Raw genomic sequence first — 16,336 nt, 5'->3', positions numbered from 1 at the left:
GGTCCAAACTCTGGATTCTCACTACCTCTCTTGACTTTATCCTCTATTGTTCTCCCCTTTACCCACTCTACTTTAGGTATACTGGCCACTTGTGGTTGCTTGCTTACTAAGACTGTTCCCTGTGCTTGAAACTTTCCTTCTCCAGATGGCTTATTACTTGGCTGCATACAGGTCTTTGTTTAAAATTTTTCTTTTTCTTTGAGACAGCGTGTCACTCTGTCACCTGGGCTAGAATGCCATGGCATCAGCCTGGCCTACAACAACCTCAAACTCCTGGGCTCAAGTGATCCTCCTGCCTCAGCCTCCCAAGTAGCTGGGACTACAGACACACACCACCATGCCTGGCTGATTTTTTCTGTTTGTAGTAGAGATAGGGTCTTGCTGTTGCTCAGGCTGGTCTTGAACTCCTGATCAAGCAATTCTCCTGCCTCGGCCTCCCAGAGTGCTAGGATTGTAGGTGTGAGCCACCATGCCTGGCCTAAACTTTATTTTCTTAGAAAGTCCTTGCCTGATCACTTCTATCAAAAATAATCCCACTCTTGTCATTTTTCTGCTCATTTGTCCCTCTCCTCCACTAGATCCAGAGGAGCTCAGATTTTTCCCTTCTTGTTTACTATTTCCTGGGTATTTAGAATAGTTTCTAGTATGTGGTTGGCTCTCAACTAATATTTGTTGAACGAGGGAATACTTGATGAGAGAATTGAAAATATTTCATATGAAGAAATGCTTCATTATTTTGCACTATGTCAGTAATATTTACCTGTTGATTTGTAAGTTTTTGGATGTATATCATTTAATAAAACTACATTGAAATTGATCAATAATGTAATGTTGCATTAAGAACTGTAACTATTTGATAGCAAATGAAATTAGTAACACATAAGAACTAAGATTATTAAGTATTTAGACAAATGTGTATACAAAAACCAAAATGATATAGAGAAGGAATATGATTACTATAGGAAGTTATGATTGCTATATGAAGTTACTTAATGGAAGTACTGTGGACTTTTGGAAGGGCTGACTACTTCCTAAAGTAATTTAGCCTCTTTTAAAAAAAAAGCTCTTGATTTTACCAGTAGTTAAGACTTGGGCCTTTGGAATCAGATAAGTCTATGAGATCTTGGATTAAATAACTTCTTTTTATCATATAACTTCACAGGTATAAAACGAATCATTATTAATAGAACCTACCCCATAGACTTACTATGATACTTACCATAGTACATAGTGAATGTGATAAAGTATGTAAAGCACTAGGCACATGCCTGCCACCTAGTAAGCACTTAAACAAATTTAGCTAACGTCACCATCTCATCATTCTTTAGGGGTATTTCATGTGATGGTCAGGTTTTCTAAAATTTTTCAGTAGCTTAGTTTCTAAAGTTCTAAGTAGCCCTAAACATAAATTCCTTTGTGTTTAGTCAATATTTCTCGATTTATATATATAAATTAAGAATTGTTAGATATGCATCAACTCTTCTGTGTTAACAAAAGTGATATTTTCAAATGATGCTATGTTGCTAAATGAGTTCATTGTATATATTTCAGGGTGACCACATTTTTGCTTTGCAAGGATATTTAATTCATACTTAGGACTTAATTGTCAAACACATCAGCACTTTAAATCTGTAAAAATTTAAGAAAGAATTTTAGGAATATAACAATTCATTCGGAATCACCAGCAAATACTACCAATTTAAGTTATATGCTAAGTAGGAGATAATATATGGTATTCATTTTCATGAAAGAGGGCAGTATGGAAAGTATGTAAATTAGTGTGTAAATGTTATCTGTTGATGGTGAACGTTTGAATGTTTATTTTTTTGATTGGGCCTTCTACTCCAATATTCTTTTTTTTTAAAAAAATAATGCTTTTTGGAGAAAGTTTTGAAAATTTTATATTCTGCTTTTTTCATCAGATATTACATTAGCATTTTTTCTGATTTCTAAATTTTTACATTATTTTAGTAGGAACATAGCTTTTCATCCTGTAAGTTTGCCATAATTTGTCAATTGTGTTTTTGTTGAATATTTATGTAAACAATTTTTCAGTATTGCACATAATGCTCAGTGAACTTTCTGCAAAAATCTTTGTGTTCTTATATGCTTTTCCCTTGGAATATTAAAAGTAGATTAACAGTGTGCACATATGGAGGTAAAATTTAAGGGAAATCAAGTAGGTGGGAAGGGGTGGAGGGGTTGGGTAAATTTACACCTAACAATGCACACTGACTGACTGGAGAACACACTTACAACTTTGACTCAAACTGTACAAAAGCAAATTATATAACCAAAATGTATGTACCCCCATAAAATTCTGAAATTAAAAAAAAGAATTTTAAAAGTAGAATTACTGTTAAGAATATGAGCATTTTTAACAGTGTTGATGTTACCAATTGTCCTCCAAAAAGATTTTACCTGTTGACATTTCTAACAATAATAAGAGTACAAATTTCAGCTTACCCCTTGTTGCATTGCTCATTATAATTAAAAAAAAAAACTTTCTTGGTTTTTGAGGTTAAAAAATAGTGATAATTTGATCTTATTTGATTACTAGGAAGGCTGAACATTTTTTACATGGTTTTTGGTAATTTGTATTTTTTCTAAAAATTGTGTGTTTTGTCCTTTTCTCATTCTTCTGTTGTGTTGTTACAGCTGATCATTAATACCAGTCTAGTATTTTAATATCATGATCTTATTAAGCATTTTGTTTTGTTTATTGGAGTTTTTTAATGGGAAAAAAATCTTGTACATTTTAATAATATAAGCATGTTTAAATAATTAGTAATTTAATTCCATTTTAAGGTCTCACATAGTAGCATTTGTTTTATTTTTGTAAATAACACTAAGTACTCTTATATGAAACTTCGTTAAAACATACTTGTTTTGTAAACTAGGAGCCTTTTGTGGCAGATGAGTATATTGAACGTCTTGTATGGAGAACCCCGGGAGGAGGCTCTAGAGGAGGACCTGAGGCTTTTGATCCTAAAAGGTGAAGTAAAATGTGTTTTGTTTTGTTTTTTTTCCTAGACTCAGTCTAGTACAAATTTGTGTTAGAAGAGAGGTGACTATTGGGAATCCTGTTAATATTCCTGTAAAGGGATATTAGTTAACAGTTGGTCAATAAAAGACACAAATAATCCAACAGAGAATTAGAAGTTTGAGATTATGTTTTTACTTTTATATTTCTTTTCTTTTAAAGAAACACTTTAACTGGTATGAGGGAATGGATTTTATTGAGTATAAAAATTTAATATTTCCTCCAGTTAGTAGTAATAAATTAAAGGATTGGTTATACTTCTAAAACAAAAACATGTTGAATATGTTGTTTTAAGTATAGTTGTAAATTGGGGGAACAGAAAGTCACCAAACTCTTGAATGCACTGTTATTTTTGTATAGTATGTTTACCTTCTTGACTGTTTTAAATAGACTATAAAATTTGTTTTGATTCTGGGTGAGATTTTCATTCACCTTAGAGACAATCTGCTGAAAAGTGAATAAAGACTGGCTGTATTTTCAAATGTCATCATGTTTGTTTTAAAGCCATGTGGCCTGAACAAAGCTATGAAGAAGTCATGAAGTTACAGAAAGATTTGATCTTTTGATTGAAGAAATTCCTAATAAGATGCTATAGAGAAATTAACACGATCATTACAAGCTGAAGGAACTCTTAAGACTTTCTTTATGATTATAAGTGGTCAGTTCCTAATGATTAATAGATTGATATATATTTTAATTTTCTACTATTAGATTATTAGAAGAATTTGTAAATCATATTCAAGAACTCCAGATAATGGATGAAAGGATTCAAAGGAAAGTAGAGAAACTAGAGCAACAATGTCAGAAAGAAGCCAAGGAATTTGCCAAGAAGGTACAAGAGCTCCAGAAAAGCAATCAGGTAAACATTTACGTAACCAGTGATTAATTTGTATAGGCTATAATGTCTTTATTTCCTCCAGTTTTAAGTTCTTCAAAAAAATCTAGTCAAATGATAGTAACTATGCAGGTTTCTACCACTCCAGTCCCATGGGATAAAACGTTAATGAATTGTTATCAGGTACTTTTGGCATTGGCTTTCTGCAGAGTATTGGTTTGCGATCACAGTACTCCTTTCTCAGTTTGGGTTGGTATCCAGTTCAGTGTGGTCCTTGCTTCCCCTATAACAATGCAGACTTTCAAGAATGACACTTCAGTAGACCTGGACTTTTAGGGACTCTTTATTAGTTTGGATATTTAGGTAGTCATTTGCATTCTCTTTAATTGTAAAACTAAGTAATGTGAGACCAGCTATTGCCTGGGTCAGGTTTTTCCCATAGAGAAAACCTGGTCAGGGAAGTTCCACAGAAGTCATGACGAATGTGCCCCAGTTGAGAATTCTAGTAGAACTATGAGAAAAGCAGACACAGAACTCTTCTTCCTCTGTCTGTTTTGAAGTAAAAGCAAACCACTAGATTGGCCCTGGGGCTAAGTAAGCTAAGCTTCTTAGTCACTCTTGGACCCTCAACTTAATCTGGAACATCTGAATCCTTTTACAGGTTGGACCTGATCTGGAATTTGATTGCCTTTTCTAAGCATAGTTTGAGGAGTATTGTTTAGCTTTGCTGCCTCCTAGGGACCATTAGTTCTTTAGTGTTAGGGATTAGCAAACTAATTTCTGCTAAAATTTCAGTTTTAATTCCTTCACTTAAGCATATATGGCTGTGAGAAAATTTTTAATTATGGAAGTCAATAATTTAAATATGATAGGGAATGTGTTTTTAAGTAGTTAAGGTGACAGTTTTCACATACTTCTAATGCAGTTTTCCCTTGGTAATGTAGTATTAATAGTTAAACCAATAAACTCTGAGCCAGTTTGCCTGAGTTTGAATTGCAGCTCTACCATTTGTAAACTGTGTAATCTCAAGCAATTTGACTTTTCTGGGCCTGAGTTATTTCATCTGTAAAATGGGTTGTTGAGAGGATCATTTAAGTAAATGCATTCAATAAGCTTAGAATAGTGTATAGCACAGAGAAAATCCTCAATAAATGTTTACATTTGCTTTTCTCTCCCCCTTAATTTAAGGTTAAAACAAAAATACCATACTAGATTATCAGCAGTTCTGCTACTGGCAATTATAAGGCATTCATTGCTCACCATTTTTATCTACCACAGGATAAGCAGTGTACCCTGGGAGACGGGAAAGAATATTCTAGGAAGTAATAAACTTTTGCCATAGGATAATTGCGGCAATCTTTTCTGTTTTAAAACTGGGAAAGCACAATTTTACTTTATATACGAGAATATTAGCATAATTTGTGAAATATTTAAAATAAATGTTAAGTACTCAATTTTTAATCAGTCTTTTACTATTGATGTACTTCTGTTTCTTTTCAGTTTAATAATGAAGGAGTTTTTTAGATGTCTGGCCTTTTGATACGCTTAGTTCATTGTTTTCAGAATCATTATTTAGGACGAAATGGTGCAGGTTCTTTGTTAAATGGCAGGTGTAGTAGAGAGTAGTGATGAGAATGGTAGTTTAGTTTTGATGTATATTAACTTATAGACTGAGTTCTCTAATTGTATTTTATGCTTATGTACATTTTCCTAGGTTGCCTTTCAACATTTCCAGGAACTAGATGAGCACATAAGCTATGTAGCAACCAAAGTCTGTCACCTTGGAGACCAGTTGGAGGGGGTAAACACACCCAGGCAACGGGCAGTGGAGGCTCAGAAACTAATGAAGTACTTTAATGAGTTTCTAGATGGAGAATTGAAATCTGATGTTTTTACGAATTCTGAAAAGGTAAGCACTATCAGAGGATAAAAGCAAATCACAGCATTAATAACAGTGCCCTAATTATGAGCTACAATATTTACTTTTCAGAGTCAGACTTCAAATCACTGAGTAGCTGACTTGTTAAAAATTTTTATTACCCTGAAATGTAAATTAATACAGTTTCCTACAGATTGCTGATGAAGTGTTAATATTTAAATTTTTAGTTGGGTTGCTTGGCAGTTCATGAAATTATGCATGGCTTAAAAATGTTTAACTATGTTCATAAGTATTTCTTTATCCTAAATGACTTTGGATATACACAGAATTTCTACAGTCTTTGAATAGTTACATTCCATTGGGTGCTGGTGGGATGGTTTGACCCAAATTATTGATAAGCTAAGATGTCTGTAAAGGAATTCAGAACTTCTAGTTTTTATTATTTGAATAAAGATTTCTTATAAAGCATGAAAGCAGTTTGGACCAAGGAGAATTGAAAAAAAATCTGAGTTAATTATATAAATTAATCTTTTTCATAGCACTAGTCACTTAGTCCTGGTCTAAGGGTACATAGTATTGGCTGCTCTACAGTTTTGAGAGAAGGTAATTTAGCTCACTTTCTTCCCCCCCGGGGGGGGGGGGGGAATCAAAATGCATGGAAAAAATACACATTCTTATAAATCATATATGTACATAGCAACATTGTCTGCTTATATGTTGAATACAGTCTTCCTGAATTATTCCAAATTTGTTCCATAGACTGTCTCAAATAGTGGAATGATAAAAGCTAAGTATTATTCAAGTTCACTTTTAATTAAGCAATACATTTTTTTGTGAATTTTAGATTATAGAATTTATAGGTTTTAGAGATCTTTAAAAAATGGTTACATATATATGATAATTCCTCTAAAGGCAATATTTTAAAGAATGAGTTTCAGAAATTATATTTGTAGTAAAAAATAAAACTGATAAGATTAACATCAAGAAACATGTAATACTTGTAAAATACTGGCAATGTCTAGCTTTTGTATATTTATGTGAGTTTTATATATGAGGATATACAAGACACCAAACTGGTTTTCAGGATAGCTTATGGAATGTTTTATTTCTTTTTTGTAAGCTTTCTAAATATAAACATACATTTATACCATATTATGAAAGTGCTTATTTGTAGCATACATGTTATAAAAAATTATATGTAAAAGATTATGTATAATTCAACTGTTACCTTGGATTATTATACCTGTTTAATTGCATATTGTGTTTATGTTCTGTTATAAACAAAATGCAGATATTTTACCTATTGTGAATTGGCCCATTTATTTGAATACAGCTCAAGGTAGTCATTTAGAATCTAGGCAAAAATAAATATTTTAAAATTGATTTTACATATTTTTAACCTGGTTTGTATTATTTGTGATGTTTTGCATCATGAAATTATGTTCTTTACACTTTTCTTTAAACGTTTTAATTATCCTCAAGTAATTATATAGTTCTTGGTGTAACTGTTGTCTCTTAATTTTTGAGGTTTTAATTGAAAAAAAAATTTTATATTCTTGCTAGTTCATTCACTTGGTTACTTAGCCATCTGTAATTTTTGAGAAGCAAGTATAGATTTTTTAACAGTATATAAGCTAATTTCTCTTTTGCTTTACTCTCTTCTGTATCCCTTTTTCTTTTATCTCCTATGTTGCCTATTTTCTTATACTTTATTTCTCCTTTCCCAATTGCCTTGTTTTTCTCTCATCTCTCCCGCAAGTTTTTGGTTATGGTTTGCTATTTGAGAATCATTATTTTTGGCCTGGTTTGTCACAGTTAACCACACTTAACTTTTATATGGTATTAGATCTCCAATTATCAGGTAAACTTCCAGCTGTCTCAATTTCTGGAATCTGTGCCAATCACCTTCCCAATGGGAAGAAAAGGAAAAGCACCCACATAGCTAGAAAGATGTGGGATTGTGGGAAGAAATAGAATTGAATAAAATTACAACACATCATATTTCTTTTTCTTCTTGTTTCCTAGTCATTTTTTATTTTTTAATCTTCACTTTTTAGAATGTTCTCGTCTTCTTTCCTGAAAAAAAAGCCAAAAACCCTATTTTATGTTTACTTTCATTCTTACATATATGTTGGTTGTTTTTCTTCCTAGAGTGGCAGCTTATTCCTCATGTAGATAGTGCTTGATGACTCTGGTTATCTTTAACACTGTTTGTTAGCATGGTTAGTCTCTCACCTCACCCAAACATCCGTAACAGATGTAAGCATTAATAGATTGTGGTTTTGACAGCTTTTGTACTTATTGTAATATATTTTAACTGATTAACTACAGTATGTTGTAACCTTAAGAGCTACTTGTGCTTTAAACAATTTTCGCAAAATAATTAGCTATGGGAATTTAATAAAAACAAGCATTATTTATTGCTGTACTACTTAGTACAGTAAGCAAAGCTTGCGAACAGCACACAATGAGGACTTTTATCTCTAAAAAGAACAAGAACAAACTCTTAATGGAAACAGAACTGGCTGTAAGCCAGACATATTCTTTCTGAAGTGGGTATTCGTAAGAAGAACATGATGGACTTTGCTAGTACAACTAAATAGCATGGTAAGGAGATACTGGAGTGATACCTATGCCCATGTCTAGCAGGACAGAGTGAGTACGTGGTAGTTGACTAGGAGAGAAGAGATAACTGAAGCAGAAATGCTATATTTTCTATCATTTGGAGCAAGAAGTAAGAACGATCCCTGTTGTTATTCACAGTTGCTTGCCAGAGTTCTCGAGTACTTAGAAAAATCTATATTAATGTTCTTACCTCTTCCTTAATGTTTATAACAGTCTCTCTTTTTGATTGTAAAATAGTCACCATAAAATCAGCTATTAAAATTGTGCCTAAATAAAACTGAGTACTAATTTGAAGTTTAAAGAAAAAATGAACATTCTATAACTCCTCTGCACTGTTATGTAAATAAGCACAGATATCTGCATTTAAAGAATTTTAAACATCTTGCTTAAGTTCTTTAGTTCCACAACTTGAATAAATATACACATTGCTCTGCTATGTTTCATTCAGGAGACTTTATATTAAACTTTATCTTTGCTTTTAGAACAAGTGTTATAAATTTATATGGTCATTAAATGGCAAACATTTTTATTGTTTTATTCACTTAGCTTATGGTGGTATGTATGTAGCAGTATGTCCTAAATTATTTTCATAAATCTTGTTTATTCTTTTTGGGTTCATAAACTTAGAAGAGGTGTATACATGGCTTTCAGCAACCAATGATTTGAATTTTTTCAGAATAAACTTGAACTACAGGTTTTATTGGGAAGAGATTGTGGCATCAAAAAATTACCAAATTTTACTGCCAGAAGACAGGTGTTTATGATTTATGACTCATTGGTGATATCCTAAATGTATTCTTCTTGCTCATAAAGTTTTATTTGTTGTGGATTTTTAAAAGAAAATTTTGGGAGGGAAGGACTATGGGCATACATCAGAGATATTATTATTTTCAAATATATAATTATTTTTTGATACATGTGAGATTTTTAAAAAGTTATTGCTTTTATTTATTTTTTAATAGATAAAAGAGGCAGCAGACATCATTCAGAAGTTGCACCTAATCGCCCAGGAGTTACCCTTTGATAGGCAAGTTTATTTCTCAACATTGGATATATGTTATAATTTATAGAATAAAATTGTATTTTTTTCCTATATAGATTTCTTTGCCCATTAATTTAAACCAGAATTCATTGAGCACCTCCTTTGTACAAGATATAGTATAAATTACTTCATTGGAAAACTATGGTCTACTCTTAATATGTAAATTTAATGATACACCTTGAAATAATTTCAGTTCCTTGTCTTCTGAAAAACTAGTATAAAAGAAATAATATTTTGAATTTTCATATTTTGAACTTTGAGAACCAGGATAGTTTAAGTATGGAGCTATTCAGCTATTTTTTTCCTATTTCTAGATGAAGGTTCTTAAGCTTTTTTGGGGTCTTGGGCACCTTTGAGAAGCTGTTGAAAGCTGTAAAGTTTCTTTAAAAAATTAACATACACATGGATTGTGGTATACAATTTCATGGAGTTCTAGATTCTTTAGCCTTTCCTCAGAACCCTTCCTAAGGACTTCAGGTTAAGAGCTCGTGTTTTAAATGGAAGGCCCCAGGCCATCACTAAATTAGATTTCATCCTAAAATAAACTATCCACTGAGCAGGAATTTTTTTCATATTAATAATTTCCTCTAGTCTCTGGAATGTCAGATTCTTTATTAAACTTGTGATAGTGGTACTTCATCTATATGAATATCTGAAAGAAATATGACTTTCTATATAACATAATATATCTGTTATTCTTTTGGTGATACTTGAAGATCTTCAGGAACAGATAGAATATAATGTGTTACTGTACTTAAAGCTTAACCATTATCTTCCAAACATGTAGTAAATTCCCCTCAAAAATGTATCTGTTTTAACTCTGTTATCATAAAAGATTAACAGTAATGATCATCTATTATTCTTCAGCTATTATTGATAATCTCATACTTGCCCAGCACTGTGATTTAATTTACTATAATAATTTTTAAAGTCATTCACCAAAAACTCTCTTTAACCTTATCTCATTTAAGAGTTGGACCATTTGCTTAAATGGGTAAAATGTCTAGCTCAAAATAGGTTCATGATAATAATTGGCTACATTCCTCATCCCTCTCTCCATTCTATTCTTCCCCTCTAGAACACACATGCATATACTCTTTTCCACCACTCATGTACGTACTTCTATTATGGTTTTGTTTTAAACGCCTTCCCACCAAGCTTGGAGTTGAATATATATCCTAATTAGATTTAATTTTTTTCCACACAGATTAATAGGGCCTTTTATGCATTCTGTGATCTACCGTGACTTTGATATATCATTTTTTATGCCACTCTGAATTTTTATTTCCTTCTTTATCTGTCTTTAGCATCTCTTTTATCAGCCACTCTCCTCTCTCTTCAAAAGGTTGCAAAGGATCTTATAATACCAATTTTTCATGCTATACATTCCTCTTAGATATTTGAGATTTGAAGACATTCTAGTGTGGTATGTTGGTTTTCAAATAAAGATTGGTTACTCTGGTAGGCATGTTGCTGGGTCCTTTTTATGGCCTCTTTTTTTTTTTTTTTTTAGTTTTAAAATTATTTATTTGTATATTTTATTTTATCATCAATCATTTTATGGTTTTATCACTACTTTTATTTTTTAAATCATTTTATCATTTATTATTACTATTTCATTATCATATAGCATATTATTTTATCATCTTTTTCTTTTAAATAATAAAACAGAACTTGCCAGATATGGTGGCTCATACCTGTAATCCTAACACTTTGGGAGGCCAAAGGTGGGAGGATCACTTATTCAGGACCAGCCTGGGCAACACAGTGAGACCCTATCTCTACACAAAAATAAAAAATTAGACAGGCGTAATAACATGTCCCTATAGTCCCAGCTATTCAGGAGGCTGAGGCAGGCGGATTGCTTAAGCCCAGGAGTTAGAGGTTTCAGTGAACTATGATCGTGCCACTGCACTCCAGCCTAGGCAACAGAGTGAGACCCTGTCAATCAATCATTCAATCAATCTGTCTTTCTTTTTAAAAATACCAACAGGGAGAAGGGACAGACAAATAAGTAAATTTAAAATACCAGTGAATATGAATAGGAACAATAACTCAGTTTTAGGACTGCCTAGGTTGTTACTGCCTCATGCAGAATTCTTCCCTCTTTGAAAAGGGAATGTGAATTTCCTAAATGAAAACCAGCTACCCTATCTGAATTACCTAAATTCAATTTTGTCACCTAGTGTGCTTTCTGTCAGAGGCCTGAGGCCAGAGGTCCTCTGGCTTTGTCTTCTTCTTCTCTCTCTCTCTTTTTTGATAATCTTTTAATTTTATAATAGTTTATATTTACAGAAAAGTTACAAAGATGGTACAGAATTTTTCCATATGCCCTTGCACCCAGTTCTCCTTTTTGTCAGATCTTATATTACCGTGGTGTTTTTGTCACAACTAATAAACCTCAACATTGGTTTTTATCTTTCAGATTTTCAGAAGTAAAATCCAAAATTGCAAGTAAGTAGGGTTCTATTTATTTAAATTTTTTTGAGTAAGTAAAAGAAAACTAAAACAGCAACAGGAGAGAAAGTGGGAATAATGTCTTCCTCCTACCCAATCCCTGAGTGTGATTACCCTTCCCTTCCCTAAAAACAACCATTACCAGTTGCCTAGGTGTTCTTCCAGAATAATCTATGAATATGCATGCATAAGACATAAAGTCATAAACACACACACATATGTAGTTCTACTGTCCTCATTTACGTAAAAGTAATTGGTAGTGTACTATACAAATAGCTTTAGACCGTGGGCTTTTAATTTAACAATTTATTTTGGAAATTGTTTTGCATCCATACATGTATCTCTGAATGAGTTTCTTTTTTTTTTTGAAAGCTAAGATTATGTGAGTATTTCAGTACCTATTTAATTCCTTACATGATTAGTTTGATTTTTGTCAATCTTAAATTATATTTTAGGCTAGATCATTCTTGGTTTCTGGAAAGACCACCATATTTCCATATTTGTAGCTTGGTTCCCTGTATGATAGACCATTCCATAGAAGATTCAAAGAATATATATCTATTATATATATACGTTCAAAGAATATAGGTGGCTATATTCCCAAAAGTGTTAGAATAAGGGTGACACAGATAGTTGGACATCCTGGGAATATTTTTGATCACTATAGATTAGTCTGAAGTTCAGGTGTTCATTAAGATCCACAGTAACCTCAAGAATACAGTGAATACCACATATTATCTTAAGATGAAATTTGGTGTTCAATCAACCATTGTTCATGGTGGAAACATCTAAACTCTAGTAAAGAATTCTGTAGTCCTCTTCACCCTTTCCATAGCTTCATGTTTAAGATTTTGCTATCTGTTGCTGTTAGAAATGGCATCTGGAAGATTTTTTTCAGTCAGCTGCTGGTTTAAGTAGTAGTGGTGAATGGTAATCAAACCTTGAGGAGCTTACCTATTTTACCAGTTTGGAAGTTTTTTGTGTCTTGAAAATATAGATTTATATACCACAGTATTAACATAGTATAGGGGCTAGATCCACTGCCTATGATCTCATATTGTTTTTGGAATTCTTTCAAAAGAAAACTAGATCCATAGCTATTGTATTTGTAAATAATTTAGATACTCTTAAATAACTTGGATACCTCATATGCCTCAGTATAGCTTAATGACTTTATTTTTAGGTAAATATCATGATTTAGAATGCCAACTGATTCAAGAGTTTACCAGTGCTCAAAGAAGAGGTGAAATCTCCAGAATGAGAGAAGTAGCAGCAGTTTTACTTCATTTTAAGGTAAATAGTACAAATTTAAAATGAAGACTAATTTTCAAAGTTCTGGAGATTTTACAAGTTCTATATATTATGGTCTCTGATTTTCCCTATTAGTTGTGTAACTATCACAGTGATAATTTTCATTGTTTTGAATAATTAGAATGTACATTTTATATCTCTGTGTAAATGATGTTAAGTGGTAGGCATTCAATTTCTAAATAAGGATTTTATATTCAATAATATTAATATAGCAGTGAATTTTGGTATAGTTTTATAAAATTATATTGTCTGCCTTCTTGCTTTTTAATGTATCTTTTTCAGTCAAGCATGTTATGAAATAGGTCAAAAGCAAGAAAACTTGACCGTAAATATCCTGTATCTGGAATATAAGAACCAGAGAGTAGATGGAATGTAACTAGGAAAAGACTTAAAGTAAATTCAGCGCATCTCAGGAGATAATAAAAAGAAATGTTGTATTATGGAGCTGTCTTCTTGGAATTTGAATTGGGAAGAAAATCCCTGTGTGGGAGTATATTTCTGCAAAGAAAATGCCTAAATAGTTCTTCCTTCAATCTGTTTCTTCATATTTCTATCACAATAGGGAATGGGAAGCGCTTGTTAGACTTCATTTTGGTAACATCTGAATATTGAGAATGGCTCTTGAGAGTCAGTGGTGCACTTGATATTGCTCACCTTGTTTTTATGTATGATTTGTTAATAGGCAAAAATCTCACAGTTAGCTTAGTATGATAAATTAGTTTGTTTTAAACACACTTTATTAAAATAGATTCAGTTTTAAAAGTAAATTTCCAGACAGCCAATTAAACATAGTTCTGTCTAGATTCTTGCAAGAGAAAGCAAATGCTTTGAATCCAAGCTAGGAAAGAAGGAAACATATATATGTAAAACCTTTTCTCAAGACCTTGAATGTGTGTGTGTATGTGTGTGTGTGTGTTAGAGTTGAAGGAGATGGCTAGATGATCATAGGGCAACAATGACGATAAAGGACTCGGTTATATCTCAGCTTTCCTCTTTCAGTCTTAAGTCCAAGAAGGATATAAACCAACTGATAAATTTCATCATAGAAAGCAACAGACAGAAGACAACTATACTAATTAAGTTATTGGTTCTCTACAATTAATTTTATTTAAGTCTAACAACTATTGCTTTTGGCCATTCACTGGGACATCGACATAGCTTTATTATATATAACACTTATTGAGATGATTATTACTACTATAATTGAACCAGAACAGTGATAACAATGTGTTTCTTCTTTGTAGGGTTATTCCCATTGTGTTGATGTTTATATAAAGCAGTGCCAGGAGGTAACATAACAATATTTTATTGGATTTCATTTTGTGCTAATTTGTATTTAAAATCATTTTAAAAATTATTTTTCACTGTGTAAAATGCCTCTGCTGTTTAGGGTGCTTACTTGAGAAGTGATATATTCGAAGATGCTGCAATACTCTGTCAACGAGTGAACAAACAAGTTGGAGATATCTTTAGTAATCCAGAAACAGTACTGGCTAAACTTATTCAAAATGTATTTGAAATCAAACTACAGGTAATTTCAAACAGTGACAAATTAAGTAACTATTAAGGCAATTTGTGGTTTTTTCCCTGTATTTTAAAATTTTTTTTAAAAATTTAGTTGATTTATATAGTGACCTTAGGAATAGTAATCTAGTTAAGGGGAAAGGAATCATCATACTTTAAAAGAAAAGAAATGTTTTGTTATTCACCAAGACTAAGGTGCTAATAAACATGTTACCAGAGCACATGCTTGAAATTTGTGTCGCATTAGTAGTAGTAATATATCATGGTAAGGTAGCCTCAAATTTTTCTTTTTTTGGTCCTTGCCTTCACCAATAGATGACATTTGTGAAATTGAACAAGAATTATAAGTGCAAGCTGTAGAATTTTTTATAGTATGGTACAAACATGAAAAGTTTAAAAATACAGAAATTTAATTTACAACCTTGACTCCCATGGTGCTATATTTTCAGACATGTTTACCGCTAAACTACGTTTACCACTGGATTAAGTAACATTCAATAAGTGTTTTTTCATACACAATTTAGGACTTTTGAAGTCAGAAGACTTTTGAAGTCTTTAAAGGTACTAATATGTATTGTGATTTTCTAGAAGTAGGGTTGTAATACACGGCATTTACCATATTTACTGACCATGAAATCCTATTTTAGAGTAATGATTATCAATGTCTCAAGGAACACTAGTGTTACCTAGACCACAGTTTGGGAAATACTGCTCTAAGTAATTGACTGTATAATTGTAGCCTCAGTTTTGTTTTTTGTTTTTGATGTACCTCATGAAGCAGAATAGGCCACTTTCAAAAGAAGTATTTCTAAATTCTTTTTTTTTTTTTTTGTTGAGACAGAGTCTCACTCTGTTGCCCGGGCTAGAGTGAGTGCCGTGGCGTCAGTCTAGCTCACGGCAACCTCAAACTCCTGGGCTTAAGCGATCCTACTGCCTCAGCCTCCCGAGTAGCTGGGACTACAGGCATGCGCCACTATGCCCGGCTAATTTTTTCTATATAGATTTTTAGTTGTCCATATAATGTCTTTCTATTTTTAGTAGAGACGGGGTCTCGCTCAGGCTGGTCTCGAACTCCTGACCTTGAGCAATCCACCCGCCTCGGCCTCCCAGAGTGCTAGGATTACAGGCGTGAGCCACCGCGCCCAGCCTCTAAATTCTTAATACTTATTTCTAAGAACTGATATAGATCTTTTACAGGTAAATATGAGAAACAGTAAAATTTAAAAAACCTATTTTTTTATTTTTTATAATTGGTCTGTTTTCTATGCATTGCCTTTTTGATTGGATTTTAAGTCAGAAAAGTTCAAAGCTGGAGTGACTTTTAAAGGAAAAAATATCTTGGGAAGTTAATAGAATTTAATATTAATTAACAAAATGTTGACCTTTTTTTTTTTTTTTTTTTTTTTTTAGAGTTTTGTGAAAGACCAGTTAGAAGAATGTAGGAAGTCCGATGCGGAGCAGTATCTCAAAAGTCTCTATGATCTGTATACAAGGTATATTTTTAATTATTAGAAAATAATAGATATCAAATTTTCTTTTTTTTAAAATAGAAAATGGGGAAATATTCAGGTATTTCTGAATAACAGTTTGTCAGATAGCAGTATATCTTTTAGTGTTACA

At 32.3% G+C, this 16,336-nt stretch overlaps 1 protein-coding gene across 1 annotated transcript in view; it reads left to right on the top strand.

Annotated features, from left to right (window-relative positions):
• EXOC5 (exocyst complex component 5) overlaps nt 1–16,336 on the top strand; it is a 58,469-nt gene that overhangs the window by 24,211 nt on the left and 17,922 nt on the right. The window contains exons 2-10 of the mRNA XM_069464976.1: nt 2,901–2,995; nt 3,755–3,902; nt 5,593–5,787; nt 9,345–9,409; nt 11,850–11,878; nt 13,065–13,174; nt 14,437–14,481; nt 14,583–14,723; nt 16,127–16,209. Of these exons, the coding sequence (XP_069321077.1) occupies nt 2,901–2,995; nt 3,755–3,902; nt 5,593–5,787; nt 9,345–9,409; nt 11,850–11,878; nt 13,065–13,174; nt 14,437–14,481; nt 14,583–14,723; nt 16,127–16,209 (911 nt within the window). The remainder of the gene's footprint in view (nt 1–2,900; nt 2,996–3,754; nt 3,903–5,592; nt 5,788–9,344; nt 9,410–11,849; nt 11,879–13,064; nt 13,175–14,436; nt 14,482–14,582; nt 14,724–16,126; nt 16,210–16,336) is intronic.

Source organism: Eulemur rufifrons, chromosome 2 (assembly GCF_041146395.1).
Source record: "Eulemur rufifrons isolate Redbay chromosome 2, OSU_ERuf_1, whole genome shotgun sequence".
In the NCBI taxonomy this organism is placed as follows: domain Eukaryota; kingdom Metazoa; phylum Chordata; class Mammalia; order Primates; family Lemuridae; genus Eulemur; species Eulemur rufifrons.
Note: the sequence above shows the minus strand (reverse complement) of the source record. Positions and strands in the feature narration are given on the sequence as shown.